This window comes from Nelusetta ayraudi, unplaced genomic scaffold, assembly GCF_046127955.1.
Source record: "Nelusetta ayraudi isolate G7.1 ecotype Tasmania unplaced genomic scaffold, CSIRO-AGI_Nayr_v1 ptg000006l, whole genome shotgun sequence".
NCBI lineage: Eukaryota > Metazoa > Chordata > Actinopteri > Tetraodontiformes > Monacanthidae > Nelusetta > Nelusetta ayraudi.
The window spans coordinates 945,292-962,209 of record NW_027466056.1 but is presented as its reverse complement, the minus strand read 5'-3'; the positions used below and the strand labels follow the sequence as shown (position 1 = coordinate 962,209).

At 46.5% G+C, this 16,918-nt stretch overlaps 1 protein-coding gene across 1 annotated transcript in view; it reads left to right on the top strand.

Moving 5' to 3' along the window:
• Positions 1-732: 732 nt before the first annotated feature.
• LOC142879757 (uncharacterized) overlaps positions 733-16,918 on the top strand; it is a 30,310-nt gene continuing 14,124 nt past the window's right edge. The window contains exons 1-30 of the mRNA XM_076013205.1: positions 733-884; positions 3,281-3,382; positions 4,251-4,269; positions 4,398-4,434; positions 6,648-6,770; positions 7,393-7,592; positions 7,674-7,777; positions 7,915-8,027; positions 8,649-8,900; positions 9,329-9,403; positions 9,957-10,198; positions 10,465-10,558; positions 10,663-10,806; positions 11,002-11,204; positions 11,293-11,402; positions 12,026-12,144; positions 12,254-12,430; positions 12,507-12,538; positions 12,949-13,046; positions 14,140-14,162; positions 14,273-14,294; positions 14,380-14,407; positions 14,509-14,587; positions 14,669-14,815; positions 14,916-15,127; positions 15,645-15,739; positions 15,837-15,949; positions 16,052-16,228; positions 16,350-16,381; positions 16,463-16,560. Of these exons, the coding sequence (XP_075869320.1) occupies positions 3,331-3,382; positions 4,251-4,269; positions 4,398-4,434; positions 6,648-6,770; positions 7,393-7,592; positions 7,674-7,777; positions 7,915-8,027; positions 8,649-8,900; positions 9,329-9,403; positions 9,957-10,198; positions 10,465-10,558; positions 10,663-10,806; positions 11,002-11,204; positions 11,293-11,402; positions 12,026-12,144; positions 12,254-12,430; positions 12,507-12,538; positions 12,949-13,046; positions 14,140-14,162; positions 14,273-14,294; positions 14,380-14,407; positions 14,509-14,587; positions 14,669-14,815; positions 14,916-15,127; positions 15,645-15,739; positions 15,837-15,949; positions 16,052-16,228; positions 16,350-16,381; positions 16,463-16,560 (3,220 nt within the window). The 5' untranslated portion in view covers positions 733-884; positions 3,281-3,330. The remainder of the gene's footprint in view (positions 885-3,280; positions 3,383-4,250; positions 4,270-4,397; positions 4,435-6,647; positions 6,771-7,392; positions 7,593-7,673; positions 7,778-7,914; positions 8,028-8,648; positions 8,901-9,328; positions 9,404-9,956; positions 10,199-10,464; positions 10,559-10,662; positions 10,807-11,001; positions 11,205-11,292; positions 11,403-12,025; positions 12,145-12,253; positions 12,431-12,506; positions 12,539-12,948; positions 13,047-14,139; positions 14,163-14,272; positions 14,295-14,379; positions 14,408-14,508; positions 14,588-14,668; positions 14,816-14,915; positions 15,128-15,644; positions 15,740-15,836; positions 15,950-16,051; positions 16,229-16,349; positions 16,382-16,462; positions 16,561-16,918) is intronic.

The window sequence follows — 16,918 nt, the reverse complement described above, 5'->3', positions numbered from 1 at the left end:
GCGTGATGTAAAACAAAGTCAAGGCACCAGTTGAAAACACATTGCAATAACGTTACCGGTCCCCCTGTTTATTACTTTATGAACCGGCTTTGTTCAAATCGGGAATGCAAAGACAGTGGAATGATCAATTCCTTGAACTCTGGCCTGAGTTTGTTTGTAAACCCCACAAACCAGTTGAACTGGCTTTACGACACGCAAGTCATTCCGCGTGCGCGTCTCTCTCTCTCTCTCTCTCGCTCTCTCTCTCTCGCTCTCACGCTCTGTGTGTGTGTGAGAGAGAGAGAGAGAGGGAGAGCGAGAGAGGGAGAGAGGGAGAGAGGGAGGGAGAGAGAGAATGGTGGAGAGAATTCACTGTGTGCACATTCTGAGGCAGTTTGCTATTAACTGGCAAGTACTGGTAGATTATCTGTCACTTTCCATTGTAAAGCCACTTTCCTCCTCCCCCCCCCCCCTTTTTTTCTTTTTTTTCAAAAAAAAAGGGAAAAAAAGTGAAGTCACTTTCCATTCTCTCTTGTTTTTAATGAAAATGTTCATGGTTTCGTGGTTCAAATGTATGCGGACGGCTATTTGTTTAGCTCCCTGGTCTTACATGTAATTGAATTGAATTGAATTGAATTCTCTCTCTCTCTCTCTCTCTCTCACACACACACACACACACACACACACAGAGGGAGAGAGACAGAGAGAGAGGGAGAGGGAGAGGGATTTTGCAGAACACACCTGAGAGAGAGGGAGTGACTGAGCCCAGCCCCTACACGCAGCAGTCAGCCATCGCACTCTGTGTCTTTGTCACTATAGACAACAGACTCACCGCTGCACCTGTGTCTCAGGTGTCAGGAGCAAATCAGACAGCAGGACCTCACAGCCTCAAGAGAAGAGATTTGGTGAGGGATCAAGCTCACACACTGTCTCTCCGTTATTGATTTCTCTCTCTCTCTCCCTCTCTCCCTCTCTCTCTCTCTCCCCCTCTCTCTCTCTCCTCCGACTTGGTCGTGACTTTTATTTTGTGAATCTTCTTTTTCTTGTTCAGCCCTGATTGATACGTACGCTCGCTTGCTCCAGTTGTTGCCTCGGGAATTTGGTGTCATGTCGAATTAATGAGAGGCGGTCATCTAACCATGTTCACAACAACCTGTCCTTGTACACAAGGAGACGGTCGAGGTTTGCGTAGCTTGTGACATATTCTGAAAACAATTCATGTGGAACTACAACAAAACTAAAGGCAACAACAAAACCATCAAAACAGCCTATAACTGCGTGTGTGCGTGTGTGCGTGTGCTTGTGTGCGTGTGTGTGTGTGTGCGTGCGCGCGTCACATCATGGCGTATCGCTGGCAACAGCATTCTGTTGAGGGCTTGGCGCTGTGGGAATAACTGAGCGCGGCCTCATTAAGCTGCTTCAGAGCTGCAGCACCTTTTGCATACAGATAACACGAAGCAAAAAGAAGAACAGCCCATAATAGTTGGCCGGTTGATCAGTAAATTAGAGAACCATCAGGAGGGAAATAAATGCTTCCTCAGACTTTGTTCATCGTTTCACCTGCCACACGTCAAGTCAGTCACCTTGCGCGCGCGTTTGTGTGTGTGTGTGTGTGTGTGTGTGTGTGTGTTGGGATTAATGCAATAACCAAGCCTTGTTGTTTAAACATTTGTGAGTCCAGTGCTTAGAAATATTTCTCTTCTCCAAAGAGGAGGGAGTCTGAAGTTCAACGACTGCATGACAAATGATGTGAGCAACTTGAACGATATTTTCCGCGTCTCTTTGGTTCCTCTCACGAGAGCGATTGGACAACGTCTCTCAGCGGGAAGCGCTGGGGACGGCTCAGAATGTACAGCAGCTCCTACGTGATGATTTTGCTCAGACATCAAGCTTTGCAAACCGGAGTGATAAAAAAAAAAAAAAAAAAATCCCGACTGGAGTTTTAATGACGTTCAGTTACATGACATCTAGATTGTCAACAGACGCAGACGCTGGAATCTCACCTTGAGATGATCTGAAAAGATTTGAGACGCCGGTGCTGCCGTCCTTCACGTGCTGAACGTATGCAGCAGACGAGTTCCTGAGTTGAGTCAAATGACTCACCGATTTGACCGGAAATACCTAATTGAGGAGCTGTCACCTCGCTGTCTTATTCTAATGAACATTCAACAGAGCAGTGAATACTGAATGAATGTATCTTAGGAAAAAACAGGTCAATTCCCAGAATCCCAAATTTTTTTTTGTGTGTGTGTGTGTGTGTGTGTGAAATGAGCGAGTTCCCGATCAGATGATCTGAGTTGGCCATAACACCGACGCAAGTGTTTATTGTTGAAGTGCACGTGGTATAACGGGATGGCTGTCTGAAAGATGTGGTCAACTTATGACTAGTTAGCAGGACAGCCAGTCAAATTCCCAGCACTGCAACACGACTGCTAGTCTGGCGTTTGTAATCCAGGTGTTCTGCTACATGCTGACCTGTCTGTCTGTCTGTCTGTCTGTCTGTCTGTCTGTGTGCATGGGGACATTTTTCACAGGCTCACCTCATCCAACAGGTAATTGCTGAGAGAGAGAGAGAGAGAGAGAGAGCCTGATGTTGCTGCAACACCTGCTTGCCAACCACGTTCAAAGGTTTAAGTCTTGCTTGGTCGTTGTCGGAGAACTCGACCTCGGACAACAATCAGGTCTCCACAGCATGCAGGGCCGAAACTACACGTCTTGCTTTCAGAATACCTAGCAAACACAGTTTACGTGTCACGTTCATCGTCCCAAACTGTGTGAGACGTAATCTCTAGATAATATAATATTAAATATAGAATACACAGAGAGGATGAATCCCTTTTAAAGCAGCGTATTTATCCAGTGCCAGCTCTCAGATGGGTGTCTCAGGCGGGGTCATGTGTTCTTGTTTTCATTGTGTTCATTGTTAAAACTTGAATGGTGCAGTGTTTCAGCATTCTTCCCCCTGGCGCATCTATTGTGACATGTCGGCAGCACTGCGCCAAAGGTCACTTCATGCTAGTGGCTTTGAAACACCTCAGTCACTCCCTGATTTCTATCAACAGACCTGAGCGCCTCATTCCATGGAAAACAGTCAGTGGCTGAACCATCAACAACACAACACAATAGAGCGCTGGGGGGTGAGGGTGGGGTCGGGGGTGGTCTGCCACACCGACACCATCACATGGATTCTTACATAGCGCACTTGCGTCACCCAGTCTGCTGTAATTCTTTGGGGTTTTCCACTTTGATATGAACCTGGTTGCTCGGTTAATGTCTGAGTCACCTGCTCTCTCGTCCCCAGTCACTCTCAGCACCAGGGCCTCTCCCTCCTCCCATGACACTTCAGCCATTATGAGATCCTGTCACCTCTTCCTGCTGCTCTACCTAACCTGGTGCTGCTGCGGTAAGGCCAGAGCGTCTCATCAGTCACATATTGAAAAACACCGATAGAAGCAAATTCTTCCTACCAAAAACCACAAAAGTTGCTTGACACTTCTATTACCAGACGCAACCGTTAATACATCTGTTTGTGATTTTGACAACGTATTTTACATCTGCCAGAAATGTCCACATCTACAGGTAGTACCCGGAAAATGAGAATATCAAGTAGAAGTTGTTTTATTTTGGCAATTTATCATAAAAGATGAAAGCAACAAATTTCATTGAGCCCTTCCACGCAAATTGACATCTCAAGCAGTTCCTTGTTGTAACTTTGCTGATTAAGATTTTCAGCTTATTAAAACCACAAAGCCACAAACTCAGAAAATTATGATAAAATTTGAGTTTTTTTTTTTTTTTTTACGCTGCAAGACCTGATCAGCACAATCCAAAAAGAAATAAAACCTTGAAATATATTGATTTGCATATTATTCCTTTATATAATATGTCACATTCACCTTTTAAGTTGAATTGCAGAAATACTACAACCTTTTCAGGAGATTCTAATGTTCTGGGTCGTACCTGTGTATAACTGTAGCACAACTGACTCTGGATTCAAGTGAAGCAGTTTTGTATAAATCCACTGGATTCTGCAACTTTAATGCTTCCTTCCTTATTGCTTGTATGATGGTCACTGCAACCACAGTTTCCTCTTATTAATGTAGTGTTACAGTTAGGTCAAATATAATGAAGCTATAGCGATATAACATTGGAATGAAAAGTGTCGATACCTTCTTACATACCGACACTGGCATTGAAGAATTTTATAGTCGGTTCCAGCGACAATTACTAAACAATTCAACAGTTGTTGTTTTCTTTTTTTTCCCTAATAGGGACATCAAGTGCAACAAGGTAAGATTAAAAAATAAAATGACATTTTATTGCCAATAAACTGCTATTAGGTTTTACGTTCTTCCCTCAATATTCCTGCTTGTGTTCCTACCAATGTGTGCTGTGACCTCACTGATGGAACTCTTCAGTCATGAACCTTGTGGACCAGGAGGAAAGTGTGTCCCTGTGAGTCAACATTTCACACATGCACAATGTTTGAACTTTTTTTTTTAAATCAGTGAGCCAATAACATCGAACAAAACGTTAAAATCTAAGAAAAAAAATGATTTATTTGAGTTTAGAATGGCTGCAAATCTCTCCATTATAGATGACAGATCTCCTGATGTTGTTGACAGCTTTGTTTTCTATTTGAAGACCAGGAAACGTTAATAATGTAATATCATATCCCTGTGAGCCAAATTGACAGCTATGACTGTGGCGATGGCTTTTTCCGTCTTTGTCACTCTCTGAAAGCCAGCCATGAAAAATATGTGGTCAAACTGAACAGGTCACATTCCTACTTCATCAAGAGCACATTATAACTCGTGAACATGCGGCGGGTTTGTGGGGGGTGGGGGGTGGAGCGATTTACAAATAGATCAGAGATTCAGATTCAGATTCCTTTTATTTGCCATTGTGTAAAACACATTGGAATTGGCTTCGGCAATGACACGAGTGCATTTCAGTTCTTTGCAATGAAGAAATAAACAAATCAACATATATATAATAATATATATATAAAGTGCAGGTTGACGTCAGTAGTGCAAGGAAATTATGTATTGCTGGTGATAAGTGCTGGTGTCACTAAAGGGGCCGGGGAAGGGACGCCAGAGTCATTGAGCAGCCTGGCGGCTGAGGGGAAGAAGCTCAGTCTATGGCGTTGCTGTTGTGTGGCCTTCAGCAGCCGCATCCTCCTCCCAGAGGGGAGCGAGGTGAGGAGCCCGTTGCCGGGGTGGGAGGGGTCGGCCATGATCTTCCTCGCCCCTCCTCAGTGCCCTGGGGTCGTGCAGGGACTTGAGGCAGGGCCACAGAGGCCTGTGACCTTGGCCTTCTTGGGGACGGGGATGATGGTTGAGGCCTCGAAGCATGCTGGGATGTGTAGTGGTTGTAGCTGGGGGGGGGGGGGGGCGAGAGGGGCGGGTGGGAAACTCTATTTCTCAAACCAACAGTAAAAGTCATTGAGTTTGTTCGCCCAGGCACCTGGGCCTGTGGTTGCTGATGGTCTTAAGGCCTTTCCTGGCCGAGGAGGAGTTCCCCTCAGAGAGCTGCTGCCGCAGTCTCTCGGAGAAGCGATGTTTTACCTCCCTCACTGCTTTGGCAAACCTGTACTTGGCCTGCCTAAACAAAACCACGTCACCGCCGCGCCCGGCCCCCTCCTTCTCCGACCTCGGCCTCCTGAGATGGGCTGAAAACCAGGGCTTGTCGTTGTTGTAGATCTTCCTGGAGCGGATTCATCCAGGTCGTTTCCAGCCTCAGGCCCCGCCCACTCGACAAAGTCCTGGTCACAGCCCGCATTCTCCAACCACGCACAGAGTCTCTCACTCGCTTCACCGGACCACACTCTGAAACGCCGCACTACGGGTTTTGATATTTTCAATCTCTGCCTGTAGCGAGGGATCAGATGGATGAGATGGTGATCTCCATTGCCCAGCGCAGCACGAGGGACAGAGTGGTATGCCTGGCGGATAGGGCAGTAGCAGTGATCCAGAATATTCATACCCCTAGTAGAGCACAAGTGACCTGCTGTGTGTATTTGGGGAGAGCCCTGCTCAGATGAGCCTGGTTAAAGTCCCCAAGCACCACGGCCAACCTGTCCGGGTAACTACGCTCCGCCCCCGACAGCTGTTCGGTCAGTGTGTCCACTGCTGCGGTGACGTCAGCGTCTGGAGGAACGTAAACACACACACGGGGGGTTAGAATGGGCGACAGAGTACGAAGAGAGCTTCAATGTAAATGGAACAGTGTTGTTGCAACACTGTCACGTCGGAACACCGGCGATCGTTCGCAAAGAACATTAATCCACCGCCCCGCGACTTCCCTACTGCCTCGAAGTCTCTGTCGGCAACACCATGGTCACCCACCAAATCCTCTGGGCATCAACAACACCAATTATGATCAAGTTGTTGTTGCATTTTAGGGCCTAGTGGAAACACATTAGTCAAGAAAAGGTGACAAAACGGTGAGGTTTCCCTAACAACTTTTTGAAGAGTTTGTTTTGAAGAGCAGCGACGAATGGTGAAATAGTTCTAGCTATAGCCACGGTTATACTTAATTCCATTCATTTGTGTTAAAAAAAAAAAAAAAAAGAAAGAAAGAAAAAAAAAAAGCTTCACCTTTAATGCTGGTAGCGCTTCTTCCTTTGTTGGCTAAACATGCGACACATCCTGTGTCCTGCCCAGGTGCCAGATGCAACCTCACACTTCCTGCAGTGTGTGGGCTTGCCGCCCACTGACACTGGGAGAGACCACATGCGCCGGCTGAAGGAGATGCTGGAGGGGGCGATGGATCTGTACACCTTCATGGTAGGACAGTGGACATGGTGTTCATCTGACTGACAGGCAACTGGGACCAGGCACAGACGCTTGCCCAACTGCATGCTGGTCCAGGAAATGACCTCATGATATAGATTTATCTTCCAACACAGGTGTATTCATTCCGCTTGTCATCTTAAATGAATGAAAAAAAAAAAAAATTAGATATATTTACATTATTTTATACATAAAAGGTAACACTAAAAACAGCTATTAAGACAACAACAGTAAATAGATGCTTGCCTTATTTCATTTTTTGATTCAAACTGATTGAGCCTTGCACCTCTTTAATTTCTATTATTAAGTAGTTGCATTGTATTGAGTATTCGTTTTGCTCCCCCCCCCCTCCCATTCCATGATGGAAAGAATGCGGTTGAAAATACCGGTCTTACCAGTTTGTTTCGTTGTGTCGTTATTTTTACCCTCACAGTCAGCAGTGTTTGGATCAAGAACTTATGTAGGAGAATTTTCACCTGAGGGTCTAATTTCACACAATTTCATTGTGACTGTTATAAATGAACTCACTTCAACTTCAAGAATAGTTCTCTCCTCTTCATCCCGCTGCTTTTTTTTTTTTTTTTGGTCTTTCAATTCTCATCACAAAACCCCACAGAAATCCAGCGTGACGGGAGTGCCATTTCTCAGCCTGCAGGGGGCGCTAGAGTTAAACCCTCAGGTAGACCCTCTTCATTATGAGCCCTTGGTCCAAATGTGGCTGGAGATAAAGATCAAGCCCCTGCTGAAATCCATCACCAAAGGCTTCCTGTCTTGCCTCAGCACCAAGACGTTCAGCTGCTCCACCTACCAGACTGTGTACGTCCCAGTCAAGCCAGTTGTTCTGTCATCATCACCGTCACATGTGCGACTCTTCTCAGCAAACTCCTCCTCTTCCAGGGTGAGGGAGCTGAGTAGGCATTTTTCTGGGATGAATCCGGTCAGACAGAAGTGGATCTACAGCTTCTTCATGTACCCCTTCCTCTCTGGACCCGATGTGGCAGGTAAAGCTGGAACCAGTTCCTTTTGATGGTCTTCATTTCCATCAACGACTCACATCTGGATTTATCATCTGCAATCAAAGTAAGTCTGGTTGTCTCTGTGTCCCTGCTAACATCGCGTGTTTAATTCCTCCATGTAGGCTGCGTGGAGAGGCGTAACAACAGTGAGGACTGGTTGGTGAAGAACTTTGGAGCCTTCAAGGCGATGGCCCGAATGAAGGACTTTTCAAGCCTCAACATGGACTTCAGTGGGGTGAGTTTTTCTTTTCTTTGCTTTTGTGTTTTTAGAATGCCAATTACAGTAGCTAGCTGCGTTTTCCATCACCCTTAGAATTGTGCAAAGCCAAAGTATGGCAATAAAAACTGGTGATGGAAAACAGCTCCACTTGGAAAAACCTCTCAAGTATGACTAAAAGGTTTGGACGCTCTCATCAGGTGGTTTTCCACACGCATCCATACAGAGGAATATCGCTAACGTGTCGTGGAAACACTTTTTTCATTCACGTACGTACGGGGTCACCTGACCAGTTCACTGACCAGTGAAAATGGCGCATTGTGGTTGGACGGAGGAGGAGACAGAATATTCTGTGACAAGTCATCAAAGAGAAAAATACAGCAACCGTCTCCTGATGATAACAGCAGTGGTGACCACTGAACGGGGGGGGTGGGGGGTGGGGGGGGAGATTTGACCAGAATTACGGCTGATGCTCTTCACACCAGTCAGTGGAAACACCGGCCCATCGCAATTGGACTTTGCCAAAAGTGTAGAAATATCACTTTTATTTTGCAATTTGCAAAAGAATTGTCATGGGAATGCAGCTAGTGACACAACGACAAAGGAAGACTGTGACACACTTGTTGTTGTGTGTCACAGTTGGAGGTTCTGGACCTGCTGTCACCAGCACAGAAGGCTGAGCTGCTGCTGAGCCCTGAGGTCGCCAGTCTCGGCAACGGCACCCTGTCCCTGGTCTTCCACAACCTGCTGACGGGCAGTTCAGGCCCGCGCCCCACTGCCGCCTCGCCGGGTGCATGCCGCCCCTCTGCAACCCGCGGGCATCGTCCTCCCGACGGCCCACAATCCTCTTGTGAGCCGCATCGACCGCCACCGCAAAACAACATCGGAGAGGTACTGCAAGATCGCACGATCATATAATAATCATAATAATAATGGATGTTGGTGATTTAAGTGCCGCCGCCTCACAGCCGGAAGGTTGTGGGTTTGATTCCCGGGCCTGGGACCTTCCTGTGTGGTAGTTTGCATGTTGTCCCTGTGTCTCCTGGGCACACGTGGCTGGAAAACTCCCAGATCTCGACGACAAGAAGAGAACAGAAACAAAGAAAATAATACTGACCTATCAATGAGTGCCATTCAGAGATTTGGAAAACTGAATAAAAACTCATGCCTGTTGACACTAATCACGTTATTTTTGTCCCCCCCCAAAAAATTGTTTTAATAATTATTACAATCAATTATAATTAATAATGTAATAATTAAAATAATGCTGCTGTGTTTTTACCATTTTTTATTTATTTTTTTTTTTATCACATTCACAGATTGTAAACGGCTTCATGATGGCTCTCCAGCCTGTTGGGAGCTTCGTTCATGAGTTTGTGGCCTTCACACATGAGGTACAGCCCAGGAGCATGACACACACACACACACACACACACACACACACACGCATACTGTCTTATGTCCACTTTGAGGGCGCACTACTTGATACCCTACCTTCGGACACACACACACACACACACACACACACACACACACACACACAGTGCAACGACTCTTTCTGGGGTCCACTAAAAATTTTACACACGCAATACACATGAATGGAAATTGCTTTCCATAGTATATACAAAGCAAACAAAAAGCATGACAATCAACGCGACTTTGATCTCTGTCCCCTCAATCCCAACCAATCAATCATTGCAGCTGTCTAAGTCTGCACACATATGAAAAATAGACTATATGTCGGTATGAAGTGCACAAATGTATACAACCTCTCTGTGTATTTTATAAACGAGACTAAACTCAGGTTACTCCTCATGTTTGATAGATGCAGTTTTACAGGTCTTTTGAAGTGACTTCCTCATTGCGATGATGTTTCTACTGTAGTTGCACCGATTTCTCTTTTCTCAAGCGTCTTCCACTGATGCCCTTGCTGCTGTGCTTCCTCAGAGGGATGTCTCACAGATACGAAGCACCACTCTGACGCAGTTCTTGCTCAACTGGACTGTAGCCGAGCTGGCCGATATGTACAGACCAAAAAACACGTCTGTCGCTGTGGGGCGGCCGACCTTTGACGTGACAAAGGTGGAGGACTGGTACCAACAGGTGGTGATGCCGTTGCTGCAGAGCTTCCTGCCTGCCAATGAGTTTCTGACGCATCCCAATATCACAATGGCCTTCCATCAGGTTTTGTATGTGATATTTTTCTCTCATATTCTACAACAATTTTTTTGGTGCTTTCAATGAATGTTTTTACTTTATAAAATTGCTGTTTAAGGCAACAATCAGCCAACCAGAGTTTTGCTTTAGTGTTTACAGTCCACTTTTAACTTGTCGCTTGATTGTGTTGCTGCGACTTACTTCCTGTAATCATTAAAAATACAATTTTTTTGGTTTGTTTTATGTTAAATTTATTTTGATATAGATTTTAACATTAATTTCTGTCTCTTCTGCGCAGCTACCTGGACCATGATATGGATCACGGCTTGGACAACGATACCACCGACATCATCGATGTCTGTAGCATCACTCTGGATAAGGGCCCTTGTGGAGTAAGACTTCCATTAGACTGTGACCTGGGATAATAATTAGTGGTAGCTCTGCCTGGGCTGAAATGGGATTTATGATTTATGATTGACGTTCTTGTTCCCGCCAGCTGACTGACACAGTGGTGCACGTGGCTGACATTCTGCATTGTGCTGCACGCACCAACCTGACAATGTCGGAGAGGACCATCACCAGAGTGATAGTGGAACTGACGGAGCGTCTGAACTCCCTCGTCAGAGAGCTTGCCAAAGCGGTGAGGACGTCAGCTGTTAAACTCCTGTGTGGATTTCCAGCACTCACATATGTGTCCACATTTTCTTCTTGAGGAGAGCAATCGAATGGCTAGTCATGCTAAATACACAGTCAACCCTTAAATAAGTGATATCTAACTGCGTCAGTGTCTCCTCTGTAAGTCTCGACGATCATTTGGATCCTCCTCCTCATGCAGAACTTCAGCGAGGTGGCTGCTGACTTCAGGGAGATCTTCAGCGGGGAGGAGTCGCCGTCCCTGACTCAGGAACACCTGAACGACCCAGAGTTCATCGAGATGTGGTTCAAGGTCAAACTGATGCCCCTCCTGCCAAATGTGCCCGTCGAGTTGCTGTCCTGCCTCAGCACCAAGAACTTCTCCTGCCCAGTTTACCAGACAATGTCAGTCCAGTCATCTCCGGAAGAAACTTTTTTTCATCAAACTTTAAGATGTTTCTAAATCCTCTCTGCCGTTGTCGTGCACGTGTAGTGTGAAGGAACTGAGCCACCGGATGAGTCAAATGGACCTCCATCCCATGTACAGTCACAACATCTACACACACTTTGTCTATTCCTTCCTGCGGCATCATAATACCTCCGGTGAGTGCGCTACCGTGGCACTTCATACACTCGTCATAACAAAGGAATGTTTTACACAATCATTTGCCAGAGTGTGTCGTCTGTGAAGAAACCTTTGCATCGTGTTCAGTGTGTGGATCCTTGCGTACCGGCCATCTTTCCTGGGACAGCTTGAAAAGCACATTGGAAATTTCATATAGACAAAAAGTTACACACATTGCAGCTGGCTTACCTTAGACTTTCTGTCCACTGTGCCAACTGACGATTGGTTAATGACAGCGTGGACAACAACAGCACATGATAAAAACAATCCCATTGCTGGTTACACACTCGTGTGTTGTCTGCATTCGAGGCTTCTTGTCATAGTTTGCTTGAATGTCTGCAGTGATTTGCATGTTTTCATTTCTTCCCCACAGCTCTTCCACACAGATACAAGGATTCCAGTGTTCATTGTTTTGTATGACATAACCTTGACCTTGACGTGAAAATCCTTTTCGATAAAGGTCCTCAATGAAAATAACAAAGATAAAAATCAACTCTTCTTAAAACTCTACTTGTTGTTTTCTGAACTTTGCTTTACAAAATTTTGGGTTAAAACACGGATTCTTCTTCAGAAATCTAAAATGCATGTATGTCTGTTGCAGACCCCCAGTGTGTCTCCACAGCCAATAGCAGCTCACAGTGGCTCAAAGAGAACTTTGGATTCTTCTCAAGATTCGCCTCTGTCCTCGACTTTTACAAGCTCCACCGAAACTTCTCAGGGGTAAATGAGAACCAGCTGCTGGATTTCAACACGTTGACTCCAACTCCCATCAGTCCAGTGCTTCTCCTCCGCTGACCACCTACATCTTCCCCTTTTGTTTCCTCTGCAGCTGGAGGTTCTTCCTCTCCTGACTCCCAAACAGCTGGCGGAGATGCTGCTGCTGCCTCTTCCGACCCCGCCCGAGAAACACGTCGTCATCGACTCGGTAATGGACTTCCTGCTGGAGTCCCCCAGGGATGGGAAGCTGATTCAAGTCCTGTATCACCTGATCCAGCTGGTGGAGGAGGTAACGACATTGTCACGGCTAACCTCAGCTTCTTTAATGTTACCCCTGGTCACCACTTGTTGCGATCCAATTGCAGGTCAGTCCCCCGTGCGGCGTCTACAAACAAATGTGAGTTTGACTTTATCCCACATTGTCTCACACAAACCACAAGATTTCACAGCAGACATGAGGATCTGTCACTGAAAGAAGCATGGCAGTATGCACTTAACACGGCAATATGCTCTGGTAAAACATCAATGACAGTCATTGTAGAAGTGAAGGTTCTTCAGAGTGATGGGTCATCACATCAAAATATCATTTGATAACACATGAATTGCCAAACACATCAAACTCACCACACTACATTGTCTTAACTTCTTGGAATTGGAAACGTGAGGGTTGAGGAACCTCCTCATCAATCTGATATAGGTGATGTTACTGTCTATGTTGTCACTGTTACGTAGGACTCTCAGTCTTAGCTTCAATATTCAATATTGTTTTATGTTTTTCTGCTCATTTCATCTACGCTGTTGCTAAAGTTTGGAGAGATTGTATGGAGCCCTGCAAGCTCTGCCGCCCAGCGTGGAGTCTGCTGTCTGGCCACGGCTGGATGAGCTGATCCACATCATACCTGAAGGTTGGTTACATACACACACACACACACACGCACGCACACACACGCACACACGCACACACACGCACACACGCACGCACACACAGATCAAGTTCAGCTGATTGCAGTGGTTAGCGCTGCCACCTCAGAGCCAGGAGGTTGTGGGTTTGATTCCGGGCCTGGAGTGTTTCTGTGTGGTAGTTTGTTCTCCCTGTGCCTGCTGGGTTCTCCAGGTTCTCCTAGTGTCTGCTGGGTTCTCCAGGTTCTCCCAGTGTCTGCTGGGTTCTCTCCATGTTCTCCCAGTGTCTGCTGGGTTCTCCCCATGTTCTCCCAGTGACTGCTGGGTTCTCTCCATGTTCTCCCAGTGACTGCTGGGTTCTCCAGGTTCTCCCAGTGTCTGCTGGGACCTCCATGTTCTCCCAGTGACTGCTGGGTTCTCCAGGTTCTCCCAGTGTCTGTTGGGTTCTCCAGGTTCTCACTGTGTCTGCTGGGTTCTCTCGAGGTTCTCCTGCTTCCTCCCACTTTCCAAAAACATGCATGTGAGGTGAATTGTGAACTCTTCTAAATTGTCCGTAGGTGTGTGTGTGTGTGTGTGTGAATGGTTGTTTGTCTCTATGTGGTGCTGCGATGAACTGGTGATTTGTCCAGGGTGTCACCCTGCCTTCACCCTATGATCTGCTCCAGCAGACCCCTGCTACCTTGAGTGCAGGAGAGAGCGGGTTTAGAAAAAGGATGGAAGGATGGATGGAAGGGTAGATGGAAGGATGGGTGGAAGGGTGGATGGAAGGATGGATGGAAGGGTGGATGGAAGGGTGGAAGGATGGGTAGATGGAAGGGTGGATGGAAGGATGGATGGAAGGGTGGATGGAAGGGTGCAGTTCCCACTGCATTGCACCTCTTCCACTTCGTCCTCAAATCTAATAACAATGTAGTGACTAGAAGTGAGAACTGGCTAAAATGTATTACGGCCCTCAGAAGACCATATTTACAAGGAGACGAGCACACACAAAGACGCGCACGTGTGAAACTGTGTGAAAATCCCGACTTGGTGTTGACGCAGAACCTTTCGCCAGACATGTTTTGCTCACCAGTTTCACTGTTGTTGTGTTTTTGGCAGAGTGTCTCCCTGCAAACATCACGGTGAGACCCTTCAACTCTCTCCACTCGTCTTCCTGGTAATCCACATCGAAAGAGTTTCCCTGTTAATCGCTGTCATTTTCAATCCAATGTACTCCATGTGTCTCTCGCAGTGCCCGGCCACCCAGTACAATGGTAAGACACATTCAAGGTTCTTCTAAACACGTAACATCCTGCCTCACTGTAAGTTTTTCAAGGATTTGCTGTCTTTTCCTCCCAGCTTCGTACATCTGCAGCAACGTCGACAGGTTTTGTCCCCTTTCACTTTGTTGGGTTTTTTGTTTTTAACCAAAAATAAGCGTCTCTGTTTCCGCATCCTTTAACATCCTTTCACTGTTCCTTCCGCCAGCTCCGACCTGCAGTCTCACTCGGCCGCAGCAATGTACACTTCCTGCAATGTTACTTTAGAAAGCTACGCGTGCGCCCAGGTGAGAAGCACTCACAAAGACGATGTCGCGACCTGAAACACAGTGTTTGGACGACGTCACAGCTCCATTTTCTACAAACAGCTGGAGAATTTCACCGTCGACCAGCTGGTGTCCCTTCTTCAGTGCGATCTGCCCGGAAACAGCAGCCACTCCATCGTGCTGTGGAAGATGCTGCTGACGAAGCTCTCCTTCATCCTGGATCCTGCCCTGGACGCCTTGGCCGTCACGGTCAGTGCTCCTGCAGTCTGCAGTGACAGACACACACGAGCTTAGAAGTCAGAGTGATGAAGAGCGAGCGTAAAAAAGAACCAAGTCATCTCGCCCGCAGCCAAACGCCACCGCGGGGCCGTCGGCGTCGGAGATCTTGGACGTGATCGGAGAGATCCGAGTGTCCCTGCTGACCGACGAGCAGCTGATGAACAGCAGCCTCGTCCACACCTGGTTTTCTGAGCGGCTGCGCTTGTTCCTGCCGTCGGCATCGGGAAGGTTCCTGAGCTGCCTGGGCCGCAGGAACCTCAGCTGCCACTCCTACCGGCAAATGTGAGTCACTGTTTGTTGCACGAGTTGGTGTTTGTAGTTTCGGCTGAGGACGTTCAGGTTTCTGTGACCTGAATATATTTCCCCAGCAAACTGTTTTCCTGAGCACTTTTCATTTTCCCATCGAGTGCAAACTGAAGGCAGACAGGGTTTTTTCTATCTGTGTTATCTCTGTCACCACAACCTGTTATTCTGCAACCTGTTAAACTTTGTGCTTCAGCAGAGAATCATTCACAAGGCCATTTTAATGTGTTTTACTATGAATGTAATGACAAATGTGAGGCAGGGAAGCCGTCAGTGATGATCTGCCAGAGTTCTGCTCTGTCTGTATAACAGCGTTGCCTCCCAGGCTTCTCCTCAGAGGGTTTAACCTGTAAATATGTAAACGTGCAAGCAAGTTTTGCCACCTTTCTAAGATTTCCAGATAAAGTTTGTTTGTGTTTGACAAAAGCATTTTTTTTTTTTAGTTTGAAGTCATTCTCTTGAAATCAGGAGATTCTTTGTGTTCTCGTGTTGCTAGACTGCAGGCCTTCGTGCGGCATTACGAGGAGATGAGCTCGAGACAACAGAATATGGTGCTGAGGGATTTCATCCTTCGCTTCCTGTCGCACTCTGGTACGCGCCCTGCATCCACGTCCACTTTCTTTCCCCCCCGCCCCATCAGTGGGAGAAGGTGGAAGGAGTGTCTCCTAATCCTCAGCTCTTCTCTCAGGTGCGGCCTGCGTCGACAACAGCAGCGCCGAATTTTTGCAGAAGAACCTCGGCGTGTTCTCGAGGCTGCTGTCCGTCAGAGAGCTGCTGACACTCAACCCTCAGTTCCGGCCTGTAAGTTCCACCCACTGGGACACATCAGGGATCCGGTTCACCGCCTCTGCCCACTAATCCAGTTTGAGTCACGCTGACTTTTCTCACCTTTCCACCGTACAGCTCGAGGTTCTACACCTCCTGACTCCGAGGCAGCTTGCCGAGCTGCTGGTTTTGACTGGACCTTCTCTTCAAGACAAGGAGCTGATCATCAACATGATCTTCGACCGCCTGACTGCGTCTCCGAACAAGACCGACATCCCAGACTTCTTGTCCAACCTGATCGTGTTCCTCAAAATGGTAAAAAAAAATAAGAACAAGTCATCCAAAGAAAAATACTTTAGAAATACTTTCTTAACACGTGCATAATTGTACTTAGTTTGCACTATAAGTCAATAACCTTTGCCTTCTGCATTTCAAGGGAAACTTTTCTTGTTCATCGTTCAAAACGCTGTGAGTTCATTATTTTTGGTGCAATACTGCATCTTTATATTACGTTTCAGCAGTAAGTTGTAACAGAGTTTCCCATCGCAGGTTCAACAGAATCGACTTGATTCTGCCTACAGTGCCCATCAACGTGGCTTCCTCCATCAGATACATCAAAACAGTCTTATCGGGACACATACCAGCAGGTGACTCACACAGCCTGCAAAAACAGCCGCTCCCAGAATCTTTGAGCCTCCAACTGCTGATGTGTTTAATTCATCCGGTTAGTTTGGTTAGTAGTTGGTTTCTGGTTTTACTGTCCAACAAACTGTTGGTGTTGTTAGTGGCATCAAGTGCAGACTGCTAGAGTTCAGCTAATAGAGAGAGAAGCATTTTAGAGGTGAACGATGGATTCATTGAAGACAAGCAAGACAAGAAAAATAAAATGTATCTATAAAATTGGCAGCGTCAATGTATGAAATAAATGTCATTGTTGTTGCGCCGTAACAAAAAAAAACAGTTGACTGTGTCAAGTCGTGTACATTTATCAGCCTGTTTATTCTC